The 25,020-nt window shown below is 39.4% G+C and overlaps 2 protein-coding genes and 1 long non-coding RNA gene across 5 annotated transcripts; 1 reads left to right on the top strand and 2 right to left on the bottom strand.

Annotated features, from left to right (window-relative positions):
* Positions 1 to 311: 311 nt before the first annotated feature.
* LOC108884432 (troponin T, slow skeletal muscle) lies at positions 312 to 5,839 on the bottom strand. 2 transcript variants are annotated; one of them, XM_051066464.1, is made up of 13 exons: positions 5,608 to 5,839; positions 3,196 to 3,225; positions 3,080 to 3,093; positions 2,965 to 2,991; positions 2,365 to 2,380; positions 2,182 to 2,242; positions 1,963 to 2,079; positions 1,745 to 1,822; positions 1,468 to 1,581; positions 1,210 to 1,319; positions 921 to 1,011; positions 775 to 815; positions 312 to 458 (listed from the first exon to the last, which is right to left on the bottom strand). In XM_051066464.1, the coding sequence occupies exons 2-13, from the start codon at positions 3,216 to 3,218 to the stop codon at positions 413 to 415; spliced, it is 738 nt and encodes a 245-aa protein (XP_050922421.1). In that variant the 5' UTR covers positions 3,219 to 3,225; positions 5,608 to 5,839; the 3' UTR covers positions 312 to 412. The 2 variants fall into 2 exon arrangements, with proteins under 2 accessions (XP_050922421.1, XP_050922420.1); XM_051066463.1 differs by having other exon boundaries at positions 2,365 to 2,383.
* A 916-nt stretch (positions 5,840 to 6,755) lies between these two features.
* On the top strand, positions 6,756 to 10,113 carry LOC108884435 (uncharacterized). Its single transcript, XR_007809235.1, has 2 exons — positions 6,756 to 8,305; positions 8,414 to 10,113. It is a non-coding gene; the product is annotated as an uncharacterized LOC108884435 (long non-coding RNA).
* On the bottom strand, positions 9,248 to 24,316 carry LOC108884428 (carnitine O-palmitoyltransferase 1, liver isoform). 2 transcript variants are annotated; one of them, XM_018678316.2, is made up of 19 exons: positions 24,166 to 24,316; positions 20,335 to 20,480; positions 19,152 to 19,291; positions 18,426 to 18,597; positions 17,946 to 18,047; positions 17,485 to 17,622; positions 17,200 to 17,277; positions 16,787 to 16,894; positions 15,503 to 15,587; positions 13,986 to 14,181; positions 13,704 to 13,892; positions 13,474 to 13,579; positions 13,269 to 13,385; positions 12,063 to 12,227; positions 11,537 to 11,665; positions 11,201 to 11,356; positions 10,946 to 11,059; positions 10,700 to 10,792; positions 9,248 to 10,608 (listed from the first exon to the last, which is right to left on the bottom strand). In XM_018678316.2, exons 2-19 carry the CDS (start codon positions 20,473 to 20,475, stop codon positions 10,483 to 10,485), a joined length of 2,355 nt encoding a protein of 784 aa, XP_018533832.1. In that variant the 5' UTR covers positions 20,476 to 20,480; positions 24,166 to 24,316; the 3' UTR covers positions 9,248 to 10,482. The 2 variants fall into 2 exon arrangements, with proteins under 2 accessions (XP_018533832.1, XP_018533831.1); XM_018678315.2 differs by lacking the exon at positions 15,503 to 15,587 and adding an exon at positions 16,169 to 16,256.
* Between the last annotated feature and the right edge of the window lie 704 nt (positions 24,317 to 25,020).

The following is a 25,020-nucleotide window of genomic DNA, read 5'->3' on the forward strand; positions in this document are numbered from 1 at the left end:
AGGTGATGTGTTTCACAGTACAGACAAGATCTTATGCACACTGAATTGATTTGTCCTCCACGAGGAAGTTGCAACTGTGCAATGCAAGTTATTAATTCTGCTTTTTAATTATTTTACTGATGCATTTTTGTTTGTAGCTGTTCATTTTGTTTTTATCAATTTCATGTTTGAATTTTCACGAATACTGATCTAATTCATTTCCAATTTGACTGACACGGATCCAAAAAATCAATTTTATTTATACATGCATTCAAATAATTACAGATGCAGTTGCAAGTGGATATTTTTCAATAAATGCCACACAAACCACTATCATATCTCTTTTAGTATAACTGATGAATACTGCAAAACGTCTGCAATCTCATCCTGAAACTAGCAAACTGTATTGTTTCTTTGTGCCTCCTGTGTGAGTTCACTTCCAGCGTCCTCCAACTTTCCCCTTACCATGGCCCTTTTTGCTGCATTGAGACAAGAGAAGAGTGTAAATTGTGAGCAGTGTTTCACAGAAATTACCTACAAGTGAGACTGTTCTCACTGTTTGACTTCTCTTTCTGCCTGAATTCTTCATGTAAATATTTTAGACATGTGCATCCTATAAAGTGGCAAATGTTAAAAAGCTGTGAGTTTGTCGTTTCCTGTCCATGTGTGGCTTTTGCTATCCATCTGTGGTATATTTGCATAGTCAATGCAAAGCAATTCTCCACAATGCTCTGCTTATTCTTTTTTGTGACGTGGGTGTTGTTATGATAGACTTAGATGAGCAGGTTGACTCACAATTTCTGAGCATGTTGGATTCTGTTCAGGAGAACATTTATCTGGAAAAAAACAGAACAACAACAACAAAAAAAAAACAGGTTCTGACGTCAAAGATCAGCCATTTTGAAATCCAAGTTTTGTGGATTCTTAGCTAAATGGCTCACCTCGTACTTCTGTCTCTTCATCTTCTCAGTCAGGTCAAATTTCTCTGACTCCAGTTGGTAGATCCATTCCCACATCTCCTTGGCTCTCTCTCTAAAACATAGACAGAAAAACAGATCTTTATTAAAATCTATACTTAAATCTAATCTTTATAAGTCTATACGGTGACAAGCTACTATTTTTTTTGCAGCAGCAGCTTCAAATAATATGTGCCAGGCTTACCCACTGGCATTCCTACATCATGGGACTAGTTTTAAATGCAAAAATAAAACAAATGAGCCAATAAATGACCTCAGGCCGTCCTCTCTCAGGTTCTCAATAGCCAGTGGCTTCCGTCTGTCTGCCAGAGTCTTCTTCTTGATTTCCCTTGCAGTTTGCCTTTTTCCTCGCCTCTGCTCTGCCTACATGAAACAAACACAGATCACTTTCCAGGATGATAACGCAAATCGACTTCGACTAAATGCTTCTTTCAGAGGGTGCTAAAATCATATGCATTCCACATTGTGCAGTGTACAGTGACACAACTGCCTATAAATATGTTATTCTGACCTTGGCCAGGAAACCTCCAAAGTGGGCACCCATGTTAGAGAGCACCTTCTTCTTCTTGGCCTCATCATCCGCCCTCTTTTTTGCCTCTTCGTCCTCCTTCCTCTGCCGCTCCTCCTGAAGAAGTCATCATCGGCTGATTACTGCAGTTTCTTTAACTTAAATCAGTTTTGTTTTGTTTTTTTTTTACAGTATGTAGGGTCAAAATATTGTCATCTGAATTGATTACTGACACGCACGGATTAAACCACATATGTCACAAATGTTAAACACTAATTACCGCAATCCGTGTCTGTCTGTCTCGCTCTTTTTCAGCTCTCACTCGCTGCTGCTCAGCTCTCTCTGCCCGCCGGCTCTCCTGCAACAGAAAAAAAAACATCAGCTAGGCATCCACACAAAGCTGACAACTGTCTCTTTAACTGTCTCAAATAAACTAATAGAAATAAAAAGAAATAGAAATAAAAAGCTGTTGTGTAAACAGTATTGGAAAAGCATTACAATCCTTTCTTTGAGTCCAATCAGCTCCTGTTCCTCTTTCTTCCTCTGCTCAAAGTGGACATCAATCAGAGTCTGTAGCTCCAGAAGATCCTTCTCCATCCTTTTCCTGTGGATATCCTAATAGGAACCAGCCAATACACAGATTAAGATTATTTAGTACCGTTTTTGGTGCTGTATTCATGTAATTGTTCCATTACTAACAATCTTATAGGAACATACATCAAAGTCAACCCTCTCCCCCTCTGGGATTTTAGGGGCAGCAAGCTGTGTGACCAGTGGCCTGTAAAATAACATGAAGGCATATCAGCATGCACGCTTTTTAACTGATCAGATCATCAGTGCATTTTGTGGTGAAATCTGCCAATATGTATTTGATGTTGTCGTGTTTCCGTGTATTCTTACTTGTATTTTGGACGTTCTTCTTCAACGTGACAACCAGAGTAGCAATGAAAAAGTGAATCAGTTCACGTTTGGAAACCACGTTCTGATTCTAAAACTCGACAGATAAAGCTAATCCAGGTTTAACTCCAATAGGCAAAAGGACACTGTTCTTAACAATGACTTGTGTACTGCTCTACAAAAGTGAAACATTCTTATGTTTTACTATGGTGGTAGACTTAACCCTCCCGTTGCCCTTCATATTGCCCTTCGTATTCCGTATACTTTTTTCTTCTATTATTCAAAAACAAAAGATAACCACTTCAGAATCACGAATGTCATGCACAACAACAAATCCTACTACACGCACACACGAAGGCACATTGTAGGCCACCAGGTCACTTTGACCCAGAGGACAACACAAGGGTTAATGATCCAACAAACACATAAAGAACAGTGAACACAGGGTGGATTACACTATGCAAAATCAACATTTCCATTTTGGATCTTGCCCTGTGGAGTCACTCAATGACAAGGTGCTGCTACAGCTCTACAGCTTGTATCTGAGAATTTCATTGCTAATAAGAGATTCAGGCAACAAACAAAGTTACATTACAGCCTCACCTCCCTCTCCCTGCTCCTCATCTTCTTCTGGAGAAAGAAAGAGGGGCAGAGCAACTGAGTTGAGGGAAACAATGAGACGGCTAGATTTATCAAATGAATGAATGAATGTCCTTACCCTCCTGATGCCCTCTAAATAAAAGGAATTGAAAGAATATATCAGATAGGCTTTAAAATAAAAGAAACTCATGTATTACGAATTACGTAGAAAAATTTATCAACAAGTTGACTCACCCATGATCTTCCAAGTCAGACATGGTGGCACTACAGAGAAAGTCATGAATGAAAAAAAAAGTACTGTGCAACAGCATAATGTTGACTGCATACATTTGTAGAATAAGTCTTAAATATACATAAAGAATTTGCACCCAGTTTGTCCAATATTACACTCTGCAAGCTTGTATAAATTGAAGGATTTCAGCAGGGTTGACAAAATTTAAAGTTAGACTATGTAAATTTTAAAAGACTAAATAACACAATATTCCACTTACAAATGAAAAACTTAGCAAGCAATAAATCGCAACCACACTCCATTCACTACACCGAGGAGTTTTGCAGCTACAGTCGCATTTGGTCTGGTATGACCAGTAGCTTATGGTAGCTAACGTTAGCTAACTGTGGATACTGTAAATGTTGCTGTGTAGCTTCTTTATCAGTTTGTTGGACTTCATGGCACTATTTCTGCCAATGTTACACAACATTTTAGTCAACCCTTAGTCAGGTCAACAATGATGATTTTCATAAATTTTTATATTCACAGAAATATAACTAAAAAAAACATCTGCAGTATCCACATTACATATTTGGTCACATGCACATAAACAGATGAAAATCTGAAAAATTCATGACTTAGTGTGAAACAGCCACTGGAAATGTACAACAGGTTCAACGCAGGCCAGTGCTTTTGTTCAAAGAATAAGATTAAAGGAAAGGCCACTTGTAGCTAATGATCTAGGAATAGAAAAGGCCGGAGGGACTATGGGTCAAAGCAGTGTCCTGTTACCCAGGATAAGAACGAGGTATCAGCTGGCCTATCCTTCTTGTTTAATTTGATTTACAAGAGAGAATGTGGGATGGAGAGATTAAGCTGGTTGGCTGGCTGCTATTAACACCAGCCAAGTCTTCTATTATCATTTGATCTACACTCAGTCTCCCTGAACTGTCTCAGTGTGTGTGGAGCCCCAGAAATATTGTAGCATTTCTAGCCATTACTTCAGCAGTTTATACATGTGTTTCAGTGTGACTTGTTACAGGAGTTACAGTATTTCACAGAGTACAGAGTCAAAACACTATTTTCAACAACTGGAAGCCCTCCCAGACTGCCTGTCTTTGAGCATATTAACATGGTAGATCAAGCACTGAGCCCATCCGGGTGTCTCGGATCTCCTCATTGTTAGTCTGTAGCCAAGATCTCAGAGCATGAGCATGTGAATCTGAATAAACATGGGCACATGGACAAAAGGCAGATGAGGGATTGGAAGAGGAATTCATCACATCGCGTCACTGTTGAATGTTTCTGGCCAAACAGACTGAGCGCTCAGCAGGACGGACGGACAGAGAGGCCAAGGGCACCAAGAATAACTTGTCATGAGGGAGCATTCCTAATTTACAAGAGATAACACACCTTTATCAACACCGTCTGGCCCACTGGTCTGGTGTCCAAACACATATTATGGTTTGATCAAGAGGAGCCCACTAAATTGATTGTACTTTAATGGAATCCCATAGTTTCTCAAATGGCTATTAAATGCAGATTTTTCTGTTTGGTGCCATGAAAACAGAGACTATATTGTATCTGTGACACTACAGTGAAAGAAATATGACTACTTAACTAGGATGACAACTTTTAGGCTGGGAAAATTCAGTCATTCATCATTGTTTTTCTGGCGATGTAATGAATGTAAGTTCACTCTCCTTGTATAAAATACCTGGTTCTTGAGCTCTTACGTGCTAAATGCTCCACCATGTTCACTTGCTAATGTTAGTTGCTAACTTCTAGTTGTTGCTGAGCAGACAGAGTGCAGCATATTATAGGTATTATATTATATTAAAGTTACAAATCAAAACAGTGAGCTGAAAGATACTAGAAAGCACAGTAGTGCTGAGGGGAACTGTGAATTGGTGGAGCCATTCCTATGTTCCAATGGTCCTGTGTTCCCCAGGTAAATATGGCACATAATGACAAAGGGTCCTATGTTTCCAGGTTCTACCTATTGCTCTTCCAGGGCCCTATTTTCCCAGGGTCTTATGTTCCTTAAGTCCTGCGTCCCCCAGCTCTGTAGTTGCTTATTATGACATGGTCTGTGTTGTGTTTATATAGCTGTTGTGAAACCTTCCCATTTAAAAAAAAAGCTAAAAAGCTCAGTAGTGCTGAGAGGAACTGTAGATATTTGATCTCTTGTTATATTTTTTATATTAATAGCCTAATTTTAGTTTTAAACAAACTAAAATATTCATAGTCCATAAACAATACTATGTAGTCAAATCCAACTGTGTGCATTTTCACCAGAAAATGCTGAAACTATTTCCTGATTACAGCACTACACACTGTTTAGTTGTCTATAAACAAATGATTACAGCACTGCACAGAAAGAAACACCCTGGTTTAGGAAAACAACAGCGTAGAGGCAAAGTCAAAGCACGTACCTGCACAGGAAAAGAGAGAGATGTTCACTGAAGATGAAAACAAGAGGAGAAACAACTAGCGAGGGTAGAGGGGAGAGCTTTATATAAGTGGTGCTCTGGGGTGACAAAGAGGTGAATAAAATGTGTGTGTGTGTGTGTGTGGTATATGATTTAGAAAAGAGGGACAGGGAGTGTATGTGGATTATTGGTGGCTTTTGGGAGCATAAGCTGAAGTCTGACAGGCAGGGTAATGAGCAAAGGTTGTGTGACCTCAGAGCTGAAATAAGAGACAAAAAGACAGGTGGCAGACCAGAGAGGGAGATGGAAGAGAAAGAATAACAAGGCAAAAACAGGACAATATCATCACCCGTACCCAGAGGCTTTGTCACTAACTGTGTGGGTTTTTTTTAATCATGACAGTTAAGATGAAACTTGAACACAGAGAGGCGATTCAAGAGAGGAAACTAACTTCAGTAACTGTAGCATGTTCCTCTTTTTCACCAACTAGTTAATAAATGACCGACTGTATGGTACTTCTCAGGAAACCTGGGACACTCCTGTTTTGGGTAATCCATTTTTATCTTTGAATTACTTGCAAAACATCACATTTATGTCAGCCTGCTGTAACTTCATAACTATATTTGCTTCTTACATATATTTTGTGAAATGCAAATATGCCCCTGCAATGGTCAGATGCTAACGGCATTTACATAAAGACAAATACAAAGGCCCACAGGTGACGACTGAAGCACATCACATATGAAGAGTGAGAGAGAGAGACAGAATTCGCTTTAGCCCTAATGAGAAAACATCTGTGCATCAGGTAAGAAGGGTGATTTAGGTATTTCAAATTATTCACAAAGTAGAGCAGGGATCTGGGTGTACAGCAGCACTGCAACATATAATGATGTTGGGGCTATAGGAACCGTCGAGGAGACAGACATCATGTCCTTAATAGAGCATTTTTAATTTTAATGCAGATGCTGCAGAAAGAAATTAAGGCACTGGAAGCATTTACTATTAAAATTGAGCACTGTAGCTGTCGAGAAAATCATATATTTTAGTTGTGAATGTTTGTTTTTGTTTGTGTTTGTTTCTATTCATCTGATAAAGCGGCTAAAACAATTTTAAGCAGATATTACTTAAGTAGAATATTATGAACTTTGATACTTTAGTGTGGTCCCTAACTTGTAAAGTCACTTTGGATAAAAAAAAAGCCAAATAAATACATGTAAATGCAGATAAATTCAAAATACCCACAAAAGACAATGAATTCACAGGCATTTTTTTATTCTATGCTAATGTAAAATCATCTTTTGTAAACATATTTAATATAATTGTCTAAAATAAATTCAACTTAAAGCCTCAAAAAAGCCAGCCCTGAGAGAGGCTAATAAGCACTATACATCTGAGACATTTTCATCATAGCTGTGTGCGAAAGTGTTTGGTTGATTTGTTAAACAACTTGTATTTAATATTTATTCTCTTACATCTTAGACAGAATATGTTGTATCTGATGATTTTGCTGCTCACTTCAGGTAAGTGCATTCACATAAAATAAGGAAATATAAGTGATTAAAAGACACATTATAACAATGCCTACTTTGTTATTTTTGATGGGTGTCTTACAGGTTACGTCACTTTGGGCTCACACATTCATCATGAGTATCACCTGATAAACGAGGCTAAGAGCTGGTTTGAGGCCCGGAATTATTGCAGTAGTCACTACACTGACCTCGCTACCATCGGCAGCCATGGTGACATGAAGAGGCTGGTGAACCAAACAGCAGCTAGTGGCGTGACAGCAGAGATCTGGATCGGTCTGACAGAGAGCGGACCAGCGTCCTGGCTGTGGTCAGTGGGAGAAACTTCCATGAGTCACAAATTGGCCGAATACAGTAACTGGGACTCTTCTCCTGATTCCAGTCACCACTGTGGAGGCATGAGGACTGATGGGAAATGGCTCAGCACACTTTGTCAAACTGCCCTCCCTTTTGTCTGTCAGGAAGGTGAGTAAGGCAGCTTTAATGTGACAATCACGGCTGTGAGGAGAGAGATCATACCCACAGACTCTGATGACGTCTGTCCAGTGAATATACTGTACCGCTACAGTCGAAGATTGGAATGAGGGGGGAGACAGCTCACCTGCCTCTGTCTTAAAATAAAGGGACAGCCTGTTAAAACACTTGTATAGTGTCTTTGGCAGCTCTTCCCTTGTGAAGTCTAAAGAAAACCCTGATGATGTCATCAGGGTCACCTCTGTCCCTCTCTCAACTTAATAACCGGAGTATTTCTTTAAAGCGACTTTAAGAATGTGTGCAGCAGCTTGAAAACTTTCTCTCCAAACAACCTTAATCTTTACATTTTACGCATTCACAGGCTGAGGGGTCCGGAAAGACGCACATTATTGTTCTTCAAAATATGGCATGGAGGCAAACCCAAAAGCACTGTCGAGAGAACTATATGGACTTGGCTAGTGTGAGCAACCAGGCTGAAAATCAGGCATTACAGCAAATGATTAATGAAAGTGGGCTGTCCTTGGTCTGGATCGGTTTGTTCAGAGATGAGTGGAAATGGTCAGACCAGAGTACCAGCTCCCTCAGATACTGGGAGTCATCTCAGCCAAACAATGACGGAGCCTGTACATTGTATAACCCCTCTGCCAAGGCGTGGTATGACAGAGGTTGTACTGATGGACATCCATTCTACTGCTATAAAGGTAAGCATATCTGTTACAGTCTGATTCTATTTTTAAAATGCCATCCTTAACATGGTTAATTTGAGGAAACTGAGCACATACTTGATGTAATGATTTCTATTTGTTTAGCTACAGAAAGACCAAAAACAGTAAGGAGGATTGTGAAGATGGAATTCAAATCAAATTCACCCCTTAACTTCAATGATTTTGCTGTGAGTAATGCTATTTTGGAACAAGTAAGTTTTTGTTTCTTCTTCTTTGTTGCTGATGAGTAAAGTAAAATAGTGTTACATAAACATTTTTTTTTTGGTTTGTCACTACATTTCTTTATGCCTCCATAGATCCAAAAGAAGTGATGAGGGGGCCAAGCTTCAGTGGAAAGTTCAGTCAGATGGGAAGATTTTCCACAAGAAAGAAAAGAAGAAAGTTAATGAACCCTCATGTAATAATGCACCCTAGGTGAAGTTGAACAGGACACTCAAATCACTCCTGAAAGTCTGTATGTGCTGGCATATATGAGACTTCTCTATTAGAACTGAAGACACAACACAACAAGGACAGCACGTGGACCTGTTTGAAGTGCTGTCAGAAAAAAAGCTTTCTGATGCTTTTGACAAATAGAAATATTTGTCAAATCAATTACTCCTCAAGTTTCTATATCCTTCAGACAGTATAGGAGTGATATTTATCTGGCATTGTACATACACATATTATTCATGTTTTAATGGAGTTAATTTTTATCTTTAATGTTTGTGTCTGCAGAAAAAGGACTTACTGTTATTTACACTTACTGCTAGTGTAGTAGCAAAGGTGTCAGGTTTTGACAAAGAGGAGGAATGTGGGGATTTGATTTTGATGTTTTTTTAAATTGTCCACTGTAAGTCTGACAATGTTATAGCAGTGCAAAGCTAAATCAATCAATGGAGTACTCTTTTAAACCAAGACAAAGAAACACACTTGAGGTCTTTTTCTTTAAGAATGAGTTTATGTTCCCTTGTAATACTGCATTAAAAAAGGCTGACAATAGCAATATAATGAGACAAGCCCAACTAATCTGAAGTGAAAACAAACAAAAAACAGTAACTCAGCAGAGAATAACAGGAATCTGCTTCACTGGTAACATACCATCCATTTTGAATCAGACAGCTTGACTACAAAATGTCACTTCACGTGTAACCCACATCTGACCTGCAGCACTGCTTATGACTGAATAACTGCTCACCATGTTCATAAATATAACTCGCATCATTGTTATGATGCTTATTGATGAAAAAGAAAAAATATAAATCAGATTTATAGATGGCAGTGAAATAACTGGAGTTCATTTACAGTACAGTTTTTAACTTCGACAGTTTGAAATGCTTACTGACCACTGCAAGAAAATCTGATCAACATTATGTGTATGTACAGTTTGAATTAGCTTGAACTGAACTTAATCAAACAGTAATGCTAACCTATGAATTTAATAAAGCAGTGTGATATTACTACATGTATATAAACAGCCTGGCACTCTGAGCAGAGCATTACAATCATGTATGTAAAAAGCAGATCTATACATAATGAGTAAACACTGAGAAGTCACAGACTTCCAAGATTTTTAAAATTCTTGTTCTCGCTGTTATGACAATGTTGGGTTCAGATACTGAAGTCACCTCAACAGTCCTGCATGTTTTCTCACAACTGTATTTTCCAGACAAATCCCTCAACAAACAATTAGTGGCACAAAAAGTGTAGTGTACTTAATGCTGTTAAAACAAACTGCACTTGAATTTATATTAAATTCCTCCCTGCAATAAGGTGACATCAGGATTAAAAATAATCTAACCATGTCTCAATAATTACTTTTTCATTTAAGGTTCATGATTACAATTTTTTTCAGTGATTTGTCTGTTAAAACTAAACCAATAAACCATATTGCATTTGAATCACACTCCTTGATTTGTTATTCTATGGACCTTTTCTCTCCACACACCCATCACATAGCTAATATAAACACACAAATACATATGCATATTAGTAAAAACATCACCTCCATCATACCAGCTTCCCCATGGAGCCGTCTTTTGAATATCATCTTACTGGCTTTAAAGTTCTCCCGATGTGCAAGGGGGAAAAAAAAACTCTTTCCTTACTTCATATTGTAACATTTCAGTTCACACACCTTCCTGTCAGCACGCCTTTTTCCCCTGAGTAACCGTCTACAGGTCTTTCTTGACCTCGGGCCGGCTCTCTTCAACTTTGCTGGGCTCTTTTTGGGTGGGGCTCAGCAGCTGTAGCAGGTCATGCAGAGCCTTTCTGATCTGAGCACCAAACTTGTGGGTGTCCTTGAAGGGAGACACAAAATGAAAGAATGAGAAGGTTTTTGACAAGTTGTGAAGTTACGAGATTTCAAATCATTACTTTAATTCAACTCACAGTGACTGGACATGAGCGCTTGCACGAGATGTGGAAGTTAATCATGCAGTCTCCCACTACGCAGTAGGACACCCCATAACCATCATCAGCCACCTGAAATACACAGAGACGGTATTTGCACTCATGGCTGCTTTAGGAACATCAGAACGCAGAGTCACTTCCTGTAGGAGCGTCCACTAATGTATAAAGACAATGTAATTACATAGACAAAACCAGTAAAATTGTATTGTAATGTTAAACACTGACCGGACCAAAGCCCCCACCAGGGGAGACATACTCTGGGTGGTTGACTGGGTCAAACATCTCCGACAACTGAACAGGAGTCTGACTGGTGGACAGCCTCCAGGGCTCAGACAGCACCTGTAACGCCCACAAGAAGCCCGACACATCAGTTTGCTGAAGTCCTCCGCTATATCAGCTCTGCTATAAATAGATAAACACTCAAGCTGAACTGGACTGATATGATTTGTCTGATCAAAGCAACAAAGGAAAGAAATAAACCTCTTTCAAGAAAGGAGACTCCACTCCGAGGTATTTGGAAACCACGTAGAGGCAAAAGAGGTGTCTGTCGATGCCAGCTCCGGTCATAGCCAAGCGGTATAGAAGCTGGTGCTTTTCTAACGCAGTGCGGAACAAACGACTGCACACATCTGCTGCCTGGTAGAGAATAGCACAAGCGGCATGAGCGTCTTAGCATGAAACACCTTAAAAACAGACACTGTGTGATTTATGTGATGAATATAGCAATTAGACGTCATCATTTAAAATGCAGATTGCAAATTTTCACCAGAGAACCTGTAATCATCCTCCTTTGAGAGAATGTTTCCTTGGTCTTACCTCTCCACCATCGAATGCTTGGACAAAGGCCCTGCTCTCATTGGTGCAGGAGCGAACAGTCTCGGTCCTGCCCTCCCTGAACAGACGGGTCATGGAAGCTTCATACGTCAGACAAAACCTCTTCTGGTCCTGGAACCCCCCCCCCAAAAAATCACAACTACATGATGACAGTCTAAAATCCTGCATACAAATGTCTAAATTTAATGTAGTCAGATTTTCTTTCTGTTCAGCTGTCACATGTGCAGTCTATTAGTGTTCGAATGCTAGGGTTATACATCCATACTGCCTGAACAGCACATAGTCTCCCTAATTTTTTGAGCAGGTGGAGTTCGACAGTGATAAGGCTCCACTGTTCACCCAGGCTGAATGTAAACCTCATATATTAAAGCTGAGGGGGGCACTTTCCTTTTGTGGTGTCTGTTTTCAGATCCAACACTGTGGAGTACAGAGCCAAAACAACAGACTGCCCTGGATCATGTGCATGTTTATACCAGTTATATTAGTTCCACCTCAGATAGACACTCACCCTGTAGTAGGCCAGCTGAAGAGCCATTTGAATGAAGGCATCTGGACTGACTCGACACTTCTTGATCTTTCCTTTGCCAAAGTCTTGGAAGGGGAAAACGTGGAAGTCGACATCATCGGCCAGGGCCTGGGCCACTGCCAGGGACTGAGAGATCTGCTCCTCACACTGAGGCAGACACATCTCAACAGTTAACATCAGCAGGACTGAGATATCTATAACCACCGCACCATGGTTTCAAAAACATAACCCATACTTCCATATGGTCTCAACTAATGAGCCAGCCTTACTGCTATACATGTCACATGTATTTGACTAATATATGTATCAACTGGCAAGACTCTTGTCTTTTCAGCCCATGTGATAATTTTCACAATGAGCAACTTGTCATTGGCATATTCAAAATACAATGCATGGCAGTACAAATGCAACTGAAACCTGAAAGAAACAAGCAATTATGCTGATTCACTGTCTTTCTGACAGTTGGATGAGAGGATCAATACAGCTCATGTTTATATGCTTAAAATGAAGCAAACTTAGCTGAAGTCTTTACTGCAAGGTTGCCAGGCAACCGCTTGGAACTCAAGGAAATTACTGCAAGACATAAATTTGGCCAAGAAGAAAGTCCAGCGCTGTAAAAACCACAACTTGACATTGGTTTGTGTACTGATTTGTGTATGGATTAATTCAGTGACAAATCATTTGTCAATAAATCCATAAATCAAATAAATCTGGAAGAGCTGGTACTTTGTTTTTGTAAACCACCTACTATTGACCATACTATAGTTAGGATCTTGTTGCTACGCTGTAAACATACTGTAGATTTCTATTAATAATCCTGTAAGCCTGAGGTACATATTAGATATTGTAATAATAATGATACATGTTGCTTGTTGTCATATTTGTGGCGATATGAGCATCATGCCGTGATGCTGTGAAAAACAAAGTTAACAAAATAAGATGTTTACCTGCGATGGTACCTATTTAAAATTGGACTAATTTTAATGGGAATAACTATCTTGTGATATTTTCACTACAAGGATAATGTAAATTATGTTATTTACAATTCAGGCATCATTTCAAAACAGACTTCTTGATCCATGTATTAAAAGCCGATAGATAGATTGGCACTGACAAGGGAGCAAGAACCTGTGTTCTTTAGCTAAAGGAGCTAAGGATTTAAGGATAATGTTTGAGTGGATGACTAACTTCTGGAGGGATTTCCCAGCTCAGCTTCTGTGGTCGTGGCAGTGATGAATCCACGTCTCCTTTGCAGTGACCCTCTGCATTGTAACCCAGCTGGAAACTGTCAAAGGCCAAGGTGAACTGAAAACACACAACCGTTAAACTGACATTCTCTTCCAACAGCCAGATGACAAAAGTGTGCAACCCATTTTTCTTTGATTTTCCTTACCTCCCATAGGTGCGATAACACTGGTGCATCAGCCCACGAGTGCTCTGCATTTATGCCATTCTTTCCATTCTTGTAGTAAACAACTGAGAAGGACTTGTCAAACCATCTGCATGATAACCAAGATAATGATTTAAAGCTGTGTGGAAAATTCCAGCAATTCAACAACAGAACAGGAAAAACTAGTTACTGAATTAGTTCACAAGGCAGTTGTCAGGTTAGTGTAAAATTACCTGTCATAACATTTTCCATGCAACAAGGACTTGGCATAGCGATCTAAACTGGCTGCAGGGTCATCTCCCATCATACCCTGTTCATCATCATCCAGGGCCACAAAGAAGGCAGCTTTCTCGATGCAGTCCAGGGAGCGTTTATTGACCCCACTGCTGAAATACTTCATCCTGGCTTTAGCCCATGGAATTCTGGGGAAAAATTAAGAGGAAACTGATTACATTAAGAATGTATGGGGTTATATGGTCCATGTGATGTAGACAGTGGAATCTTGTCAAACTGACCTGTCTCCAGCGGTCAGAGCCCCAAGTTTGGCCTCTCCTTTGCAAGGAGGTGAAGGGTCATCAAGGATTCTCTGAATCTGGAATTCAATCTCCCTAGGCGACAGGAGTCTGCCCGCCTGGTACACCCTCAGACGAAAGTAGCGACCCCTGTGGTATACCACTATGTAATCACTGTCCTGCCAATGTTGCACAGTGTCTTCGGAAATAAAAGAGAGGTAAAAAGCAGAGAGCATATAAAATATTTTGTTACTGAGTCAAAGGCACAAATTTGGTGTGTATTTCTGCAGTTATAATAGAGGTGCTAACTAAGACCATGTGACATGAGATGATGCACATAATTTAGGGATTTAGGTGTGTTTTGTGTTTTGTATTCAGCATTTTGTCAGTCTTACTGGCATGGACTTTTTCTCACATTCATGTCATTTATTTACACCACTGGATTAATTTAAAGAAATTTTACCCTTAATTTAGCTTTGGTTAGGATGCACACAGCAGCTGACTCTGCAACATGCCCATATGACATTAATTGGATAAAATTAGAAATTATAAAATTAATAAACCAAAACTTTAAACTAAAATCTATGCACATCAGCAACACCGACTATACACTTGCCTTGTAATACCATGTGAACAGAGAGCTGTCTGCTTAAACATCAGAATCAATGAACCAGTAACAGTTTAACTTCACTTATTGACTACTTAACCCCCGCGCTCTGGTGAAGATACTTACTGGCCTCAAACAGAAAACTATATTTGCACTGGGAATCTTCCAGGTAAAACATACTTGAATAAAATAATTCTAGGAAAACATGGACACTCCTTCTTTGTCTACAAGGTACACAAACATCAATTTCATCTACACAGGTAGACACCTGAAATATTATCACAACATACTTGACACGCCCTGTCAGCACCTGTCACCAGAAAGAAGTGACATGGGAGGGACACTGGGTGTGTGATCTGACTCCACTCTACAAATCACCTTAAAAAAGACAACAAACCTGAGTGATTAAGGCCCAGACCATGTGCAAACACTTGACTGTATTGAATTCAGATAAACAGTGAAATATCCTCAACAATTCAATTCATTCAATTCCACAATTCAACTCCTCAGTTTTATGTTGATGTAGCCTACCGTGTGGAATCAGGAAGACTGAGATGACTCTAAACAGATAGCTTAAGGCCTACTTAGCAAATGGAGGAATGAAAACATATTGCAGGAGGCATGTAAGAGTAAAGATCTGTGCTGTAATACTGAAAGCAAAGATACAATTTGTGTTTCTTTTCACTGTGGTTTCAGATATGAAATGACTGACAGGGTGACCATTAATATGATGGATAAGAACATTACATAACAACTGTATATGAGACAAGGATGTATCTTATCTTAAATTATTTAAGATAAGATAAGATAATTCCACAGTGGGGAAATTTACAATAGCTATTATACACAGTGTAATGTTATGCACATTTCTAAAACTGGGATTGGGCCAATTGTGTAAAAATATAAATACTACCTGTTAGTGTTCCAGGGATTCGACAAGTGTCAAACATCCGCTCAAACTGATAGGAACAGCAAGGGACTGCAGATCTCAACAACCACTGAGCAGGATAAAGAGGGATGGGCCAGTACAAAAACGAAGTATGGGCGAGAAAGAGAGGAGGGAAAGAGATGAAACAAAAGGGATGATAGGAAAAAAATAAATAAAGGAATGTTGGGATGAAATAGAGGAGAAAACAAAAATGTGTGGGCAGAAGAGAATAGACATTAGTTAGAGACAGAACCTTTCCAGAAACCCAGACAGACCTGAGATGAAACCAGAAGGCAAGATGAGACAGATGAGAGATGACAGGATGGGCTGTACAGCAGACAGACTCAGTGCATCACAGACGCCTTGCTTTAGGAGACTATACACACTCACGCATACACACACACACACCTGTCTTTCACACAATTTTCTATCCCACGTTTAAACCCCAGTGGGTTCAGACACCTTCAGTGTGCTTCATCTTCTCTGCATCAGTGGTGTGCTAACATCACTCACTACAAAGCCAATGGGGGATTCCTTGTAGATGTTAACTGCTCATTTTCAGGCAATATCGTGTATCATTTATCAGCACTGTGAGAAACATCACGTTGCCAAAGTGTGTGTCTATGTGTGTGTCCATGTCAGTCTCTTTACCCGTCTCCTCTCCAGGAGTGCGTGTGGTGTTGAACATCCTCTCACACTGAGCGGCACACAGAGGAATGACAGTGCCTGGTATACGACTCTGGGAAACATAGAGGAGAGGACGAAGGCGAAGGCGTAGGGAGAAGAACAGAGGAGAGCAGTGGAGGAAAATGTAGAGTCAAGCAAAATAAGTTTTTAAAAAGGGTGAGAGGAAAAGTAAGGAAGTAAATAAAAAAAATCAAGCAAGTAAAGGAGAGGTTGAAAAGAGTATAAAAGGTAGGGGTGAGAAATGAGCATGGTATGAGAACATGAGGAAAATGTCTTCACATAAACTAAATGAATGAATCATGCACATGCTATCTACCATTAACAGTCAAGACACACAAACACTGATGCATGGATGTTACGCACACAGTCAAAATACAATAAAAACAAATCCTAATGGCCTTATAGGTCTATTGTAATATGCATATTGTTAAACACAAACACAGTTCCACACAGAAATATCCTTATGTCTCAAAATTTGAGACATCTGATTGACAAGTCATCCATTGCCATAGCGAAGAGACATGAGTAATGAATGTCTCTATGTATATGGAGCAGCTGGGGATGACTGGTAGCTAAACTCACAGGTTTGATCTCCTCTTTGTTGAGTTTGCGACGGTACAGGAAGAACGCGTGAATGCTGTTGCCTGCCCTGGCCGCTTGGATAGGCGTGGGTGTTACATACAAGAAGTCCTGGGGAGAGAGCAAACAGATACAGGAAGTCAGGAGGAGGAGGATAGATGATTGGTAGATACGTGAATGATTTTTCACGTAAGAAACAGTAATAAACAATCATACCCATTATTTTTCCCTTCTCATGCCAAACACAAATGATTCACAGAATGAATCCTTAAATATCTCAAAGGCCGTACAATATAGCAAATTCATCTGTAAGGAACAGGTACAAATACATGTCCAGTATGTCAATCTACAGTGAGGACTACACTATGTATACACCCAAATTCTTAGGGGAAATAAAGAAAGAAAGATTTTCATACCATGCCATAGTAGTTACTGTTGACCATGATAGGGCTTCGTCCCCGCAGGTAGATGTATTCCTCCCACCAGTCACTAACCTAAAAACACACAACAAAAATCTTGTTGAGAAAGCTAATATTGCAGCCAACTGGCTGCCACCCACTTGCATATTCAGACAGGATGAATAATTCAAACCACAGAACCTCACAAAGATATGCATTGTTAATGGAATTTTAAATTTCTTTTGGACTGCTTTGCATCGGACATTTAAGTGACATTTGAAGTAGCCATATTCAACCACTTACGTAGTTGGATGCCCAGAGAGCTTTGAGTTTGAGGTACCACTGCAGACGGTTACCCAGGCTGCTCTCGAACTCCTCCGCCAGCTTGGTCATGCGTTCATACTTTGTGTCGTCCATCAATGGACGCACAGATTCCAAATACTAAACAGGAAACACATCTTAAATGAATCAAAGTTCAACTGAATAATAATAAACATCATTCAACAGAAATAAAACTACCAAGGAGGAAAACAACTCTAATTCTTACTGATATAAAATCAATTATCTTTTCCACTCTATCTCTTCTCATCTGTCAAATATATCTCAATTTAGATCTGTCTTGCATTTGCAACCAGATAAGACAACAGCGAAGGACATCTGGTGCAACAGAGGCAGAAAATGATGAATGTAAGAAAGTGATCCATCTGTTTTATGGTCAGTGATCAGCGTGTTGTCATTTCCTCTGCTTTGTGTGACTGTCTCACCCTCTTGACTGTGTCCTTGATGGCGGGCACAGGCAGATTTGGCAGCGACCCCTGGTAGCTGTAGAGCAGAGGCTTTCTGCCAGAAAAGATCCGCACCAGCGCCTGGTACACACACACACACACACACACACACACACACACACACACACACACACACACACACACACACACACACACACACACACACACACAAGCATATACACACTCAAACCTTGAAATGAGGACATACCTATGTTTTTTTCCATCAAGTAGTTTTTCAGAATATCATACATCATAAAATTCTATTCAAACAATTTGGTGAAATAAAAATACCTCTTGCAGCAAACTCACTTAGAAAGACAAAAGCTCTTTAGAATACATTACACTGTACTGGGTGTATTTTTACCAACAGCGTGTATGTGTCACTATTCAGAAACACCAAAGACCACAGAACTGAGGAACTGTGAAAAGTGTGGTTAAAAAGTGTGAAACAGCACTGACCACCCAGACTTTAGTGGTGTTAGACATCTTGCCGTGTTGCTCGAACATCCAGCGGTGGTAGGAGAGGAGCTGCTTGAGGCACAGGCGCATGGTGAAGATGAGCAAGAGCCATAGCATGGTGCTAAAGAGCACCGCTGACACCACCGCCTGGCACTGGGTACTCATCGACTGGCTGGGAATGGTGGGAGAAGGAGGACAGATGGAAATGAAGAAAAAAAAACAGTAAGTGAAAAAATAACAGAATTTTTAAAAAGACATTGGAGGAAGATGGCCAGGAGTAAAGAAACCACACATAAGAAAGGATGGGAAGAGAAACGACAGAGAATTTTTTATATTAATTACAAGATCAAGCTAGGAAATCTCAAACGAATTCGTCCCATTTCTTTCTTGCCATATCAGTGCTGTGGGCAATATTCTTCTTTTTAATGAATACAAAATCTGATTTATGTGAAGAGAGCAATAGGAGAGAGAAAGGAACAAGAGGGGGAGTATACTGTAAAGACAGAAAAAACAAAGATATTACAGAGGACTATGAAAAAGGAAGAAAGGAGGGGAGAACTATGTAAAACACACTTATGTTGTATCATGTATATACGGTACACTGACTTCTCTGTGACACAATGTACAATCAGGGAGAGGGAACATTTTGTGTGCGCAGGGTTCTCGAGTGAATCATAAGATTTATCATTAACTTTAACCATTTCATGGAGTCATGAGTTGTGTTACCTGACTGGGAGGTGCTCCTGTATCTTGGCTATGAGGCCCATGGAGGGGTCAGAGCGAGTGTACATAGTAGCCAGGATTGCTATGACCACAAAAAGCCAGGAGGAAGGGCTGGCAGGATATACCCCTGTTATCACACTGTTCTGTTAATGTCAGAGAAGAGAGACTGATTTTAAATCCCATTCTTCTTGGATTCTTAATACAATCAGTATACTGATTAGATTGAGCTAATAACTGTCATGTTAATGTCTTATTCTGATTGTATTAACTGTATTTAGCTCAGTGTCACACATTCACCTGATTTACACAACAAATTACTCCTAATTTAACTGTTAATTTAAGACTTTTAATTCTTATAAACATTGCTTCTGAAATTGAATGACCGATGACAGTGAGGATCAAATACATACAGACATCCCACACAGAAAGTATGTCATAATACGTGGCATTAGTTATTGATTGATAATGAAGTCCACACATTATGACAGAAAAAAACTCTTTTAGGAGCATCCTGTATACAGGGTTACACAAAACAAAAACACTTCAACACAACATTTCAAATTAAGAATTATTTATGATATTAAAAAAACAGCAATAACAAGCTAATAGTTAAAATGACTACAATTAAAACAATTCAAGTTAACAACTGAAAATCAAAACTCTTGCATTTCAGTCTGTCTCAGTGTTTCAATGACTGAAGTGAAAAGGTCAAGTTTAGTCTGAGGGTCGTTTGTTTAGATTTATATATTTATAGAGAGATTTTTATGTACAAATATATGTTATTTCTAAGGTACACAGAAGCTAAAAATATTTTTTTCTTGGGTTAGTTTTAAAGGAATCATCCAATAAATATTCACTGTACATTTTTAGCACTCACCGCCTAAAGAAAAGCAACAACTCTGAAAAATGAATAGAGTGAGCAGATAATGAACAAAAATGATATAACCACAACATGGACAAGCCAACAGAACAGTGTGCTGGAAAAGATTCCTCAACATTGAGCTCTGACACAGATACAAATTCTGACGTGCTGAGACAAGGAAAAGCAGTAATGACAAGAAAGAAGGGGTACATTGTAAGCATGGCTGTGATTATTACATTACCGTTTGATGGATGATGACAAAGGGTACGCATGAACAAAAAACAAAAAAACAGACAGCAGGTGTGACAAGAGGAGTGGAGATACCTTGAGTCTGATGATACGCTTCTTCCACGAGCGCATGCCAGAGAGGTAGATCTCAGTGAGGGCCTGGTGGGACATCTGCAGATCGATGCCCTCTGGGGTGACCGTGAACTGGAAGGCCACCGCCTGGTGGGCCTCTGCCATGATTACTGAACAGAAGGGTAAGAAAAAGAGAAGCTCTCTTTAACTGACAGTTTAAATAGGGAACCAGCAACCTAGAGGCAAATGCAAAGTGTCACACCTCAAACACCTTAGAAACAAGAATACTAACAAACTACAGGCTGCTGGTTAAAATGGAAATCATGCACAAATATTTAACATTTTGAATTCATTAGTGGCAATGTAAACATACAGGATTGGGATGTAGTAAATATTTACAGTTTCACATGATTATAAGAGATCTAATACATGGTTCAATGTTCTTAAATTCAGAAAGAATGAGCAGCATCATTTTCTGTAACAAAAATTTTGTCAGTGACAAGAAAGATAATTCTTAGCATGACTGCTCAAGAAAGAGTACTACCTGTGACACCCAGAGCACTCTGTAACGGCTGTGCAATAGAGAAAGTCCTGCCAGCTCTTCCGGTTTATGGTTAGTAACAACACACAATACTTCTGATGAGACCTTGCCTGTGACATTTAGGTAGGGGGGCAGATTACAACGAAGGGCACATGGGTAGCAACATCCCTACAGCGGCTTTTTATACCATGAAATAACCCACTTAATAACAGGACCCTGACAACTGCATGCAAACTGCCAACAAGAAAAACAAACAAAAAGAACAATGTAAATGGCCGACAGCAATATCCCTTATGCTCTGTGAATTGTGATCACCATACATACAGTAGCAGCTGATTAGGAAACTGAGCCCTGAAGGTGATACCAAGCGCTGCGAGGGGACTTAACAGATGATTCATCAAACTGATGATGAATTGCAAAATTTGTGCCATGTACGCCTGGCAGAACACATCCATCTTATGCATGAGCCTTTTTAAGAGAAGCTCACATTATTTATGACTCCTTTCAAATGCAAAGTCAGCTTGAAAATGATAGAGTTTGATGGGAAAGCGCTGACTGGCTGTTGATGTGATTGGGCATTTTTTTTTGTTTAAGGCAATTACTGCTTCTCTTCACAAAGGGAATTGATTTTCCTCCACAAATAGGCTATGGATAATGCCCTGAGGTTTAGTCACTCTGACACTGGACTGTGCCCCTGTGGAGGCTACGTCTGCTCTTATTGCGCACGTGCGCGCGCACACACACACACACACACACACACACACACACACACACACACACACACACACACAGTGCCATTGAGGTTCTGCTCTTTAGGTCAGATCTGGTAGATACAGTCGTGCCAAGGACCAACAGCAGTAAATTTCAGCCTCTTTCTTTCAGTGCCAGCACAGACAACACACCTGCTCAGTTCAGCACTGACCACATGCATAAAGAAGGAGCTCTTAGATTTTATTATCAATATCCCTTTGACTGGAGTAAATGTTTTGATAGCTTAATGTGCACCAACAGTGTAGTTATCCTTAGTATCTCTGCAACATTGATACACAGTTAGAGCTTATGTCTATATAGCTGTGTTATAAAAAAGACTTCCAGACAATGATACAGCTTAACAATTATACTTTTTATTAAGTTACAATTATAATAATAGAGTAATTAATAAGGGAAATGTGCTATGGGTGGTAAGGTCTGTTCAAAAGATGTTACAGTTTAAGAAAAAAAAATGGTTTTCTGAAGAACTGACTTTTTTTTCCTTGCAACTAACCTCACATTTTGATCTTTAGATAAATATTAGATGGTGAGTTCAGAGCACGACAGGACAGCAGGGCCATGGTGTGGAAACTAGGTAAAAGTTAACACCCCTGAGGCACTGAGGTGTTGAAATGACTACAGAGTATAAGTAAAATACATGGCGCATGGAAGACCATACCCAATGCACCAGACCTGAGACACATATGTGTTTCATGTCTGATACCTAACAAAATGGAGAGATGCTACTGCTGCTACTCAGTAACTTATGATGGAAGAGTTTAGTTTTAGTGCACAGAGGCAAACTTCTAAAAAAATCTTTGCAAATTACTGTTTTATTTAGTGAGATCCATTACACAACCAAACAAGAAAAGTTAACTTCAATTATCTAGTCTTTTCATGATATGCAAGCGACTTCAGGGTAGTGTGAAACACTGTTTGCTGAGTAAAAAAGAGGAGGAAAAAAAGCTGCTTTACTACCCTTAAGTTAACATTTATTTTCTGGCTTTTTGCCCTCCAGGGACAAACAGTTCCACAAACTAGTTACCGGACATTCACAGACACACAGAAGCTCTGCCGTATCATAACTTATCTTTACTGACATTTTCATGGCCCTCTGCCTGACGAGAAATAAGAAAATGACAGAACTTTATCGTATTATGCCCCATTACAGCAACAAGTCCACAGGTTATCATCATCATATTCACATTGTAGAATTACAGACACACACATATAGGGGATGAAATATTCTTGAATTTCAACTCTGAGTTACTGGATCTTATATGTTGTTTAAATGTTTTAATTCACTAAAAACACACAAATAATCTGAACAACCTGAGCAGCTGAAAACTAATAATATTGGCCAAGGTTACCTGGAGGCTACTGTGGACATGCTCTCATTAGAAGCTGATATCAGATACTATCAAATAAAGATTTTAAACAGACATTGTTTAAGTTGGTGAAGTAATTGATACCAAGTAATCAATGTCAATAAGAGTTGGATATCAAAATTTCCTCTCTTATGAACCTGAAATCATCAGGTAGAACACTCCTTGTTGCTCCTAACACATGCCTCATTACCTAAGGTGACTTGGCCTGCACTATTCAGCCCTTCACTGTGGTATAAAGCTCCACCGAGATCACTGTCATTTTTTAAATTTAGTTTTAAAGTTTTAAAACTTTATCACTTTATGACACTAAGATCTACTGGGTTTACTATTTGATTTATTGAAGAACTCTGTAACTTTGTTTTGTTTACCAATGTATATATGGGTATTGCCCTTCAGTGGAGGAATGCAGGGATGTACACTGGTAAATCAGCAGATTAAGCGTCCAATAGTCTGCAACACATGTAACAACATCTCAACTAAACAAAAGTCAGACATTCCTCTGAGGCAGTGTATGTAAATGTCTTATTTACTTTATCAGAGGTTTGTCAGGCAGGTCAGGGCTGGGCAGAGCTATGAATGTTTCAGCGTTTAACAAACAGAAAAGTTATGACCGGAGGTAGCTTATATTCAAACAGTATAGACAAAGACTAACAAAACCATTAACCATTTTACGTAAGGCATATAGGATACAGCTAAAAACCAACAACCAAAGCAAGTTAACAGTTAAGGAAACACGCTAGCCCTTGCAGTTAATATCTGAAAAAACGGTTAACTAGTTTAGCTTAAAGAAACATCTTAACACAATACAACACCGAAAAACACCAAGCAAAATTTGATTCAGCAGAAGTGACAGTAATATTAATTATCTTTACGTATTTAGACGTCGACGTCGCAGTTGCATTATTTTATCTGACCGCCCCCCTCCTGCGTTAGCATTTTGCTACAGTTATGTAAAGCCAGTTGCTGGACGTTAACGCTAGCTAACGTTTTAACTGTACTAGGTTTGAAAATTAACGTTAGCTGCTGCTAGTGCTGCTAGCCGAGCGACCAGCCTATTATGTAGTTAGCTACACCGTAAATACTGCTGATGTGGGTTCTTAACGTTCATGGAAACGTGCGACTGTTGATACATTCAGTGCAACGCATTACAATATTGTCAGAACCGTGTTAGCATACCTCTTGTAGTTCTTCTTGTAGGGTGGAGAAATGTCGGGAATGCGAAGAAGCAGGAGCCGACTGTTAACTTCTGACGTCGACCCAGTGGCCGGTGAGCGTGCTGTGGTGTCAGCCCTCCCCTTGTCCCTCGACTGAATCACTGTGCAACAGAGACTCGACTGGATGGAGCTGATGCTGCCTTCAGAGACTATCGGAAATCTCGCAATCACGCAGAGACTGAGTTCAATGATACCTGTGCTGTGACCATTACAATAGCCGATGGGAAAAGTAATAATTTATTTGACTTTCCATGGAATATGCCATGTTTTAGCGCGTCGTTGTACTTATTTCGTAAAGTACTTAACAAATCTGCGGCATGGCTTCCTTTTTTCCTCTAGTAAAATAATAATAATAAAAAAAACCTATCACTCTTGCCTTGTTAGGCTGTCAATTTTACATCACTGAGATGATTAACACCAGAATGTGAACACTATTACACACATTTCCAGGACAAAAATGAATGAATAAATACATAAATCTTAAGCCCATTTACGATTCTTGTGGAGCTTTCAAGCACATTTGATGGCCTTCCTCAGCAATTATGTTACGGTGGTACATTTCTGTATGACTGTGAGAAGTGACTGAAAACTCCATTGTCATGAACACCATAAAATGCAATTAAAAGCTCCAGGAAAACCTAGTAAGTTGAAATTGAGTAGAGTGGGTTGTTGCCACATTACTTTTTCCAAGGTCAAGAATGAACTTTCATAGCCAAGTTTCAGAGCTATTTTGACACTTTTATCTTGTCTAAGAATCACTGCCATTTAGGTTGATTTTATTAGTCTTATATTATTTGATGATACTGCAAATAATTCA

The sequence above is a fragment of the Lates calcarifer genome, linkage group LG23, assembly GCF_001640805.2.
Source record: "Lates calcarifer isolate ASB-BC8 linkage group LG23, TLL_Latcal_v3, whole genome shotgun sequence".
Classification (NCBI taxonomy): Eukaryota; Metazoa; Chordata; class Actinopteri; family Centropomidae; genus Lates; species Lates calcarifer.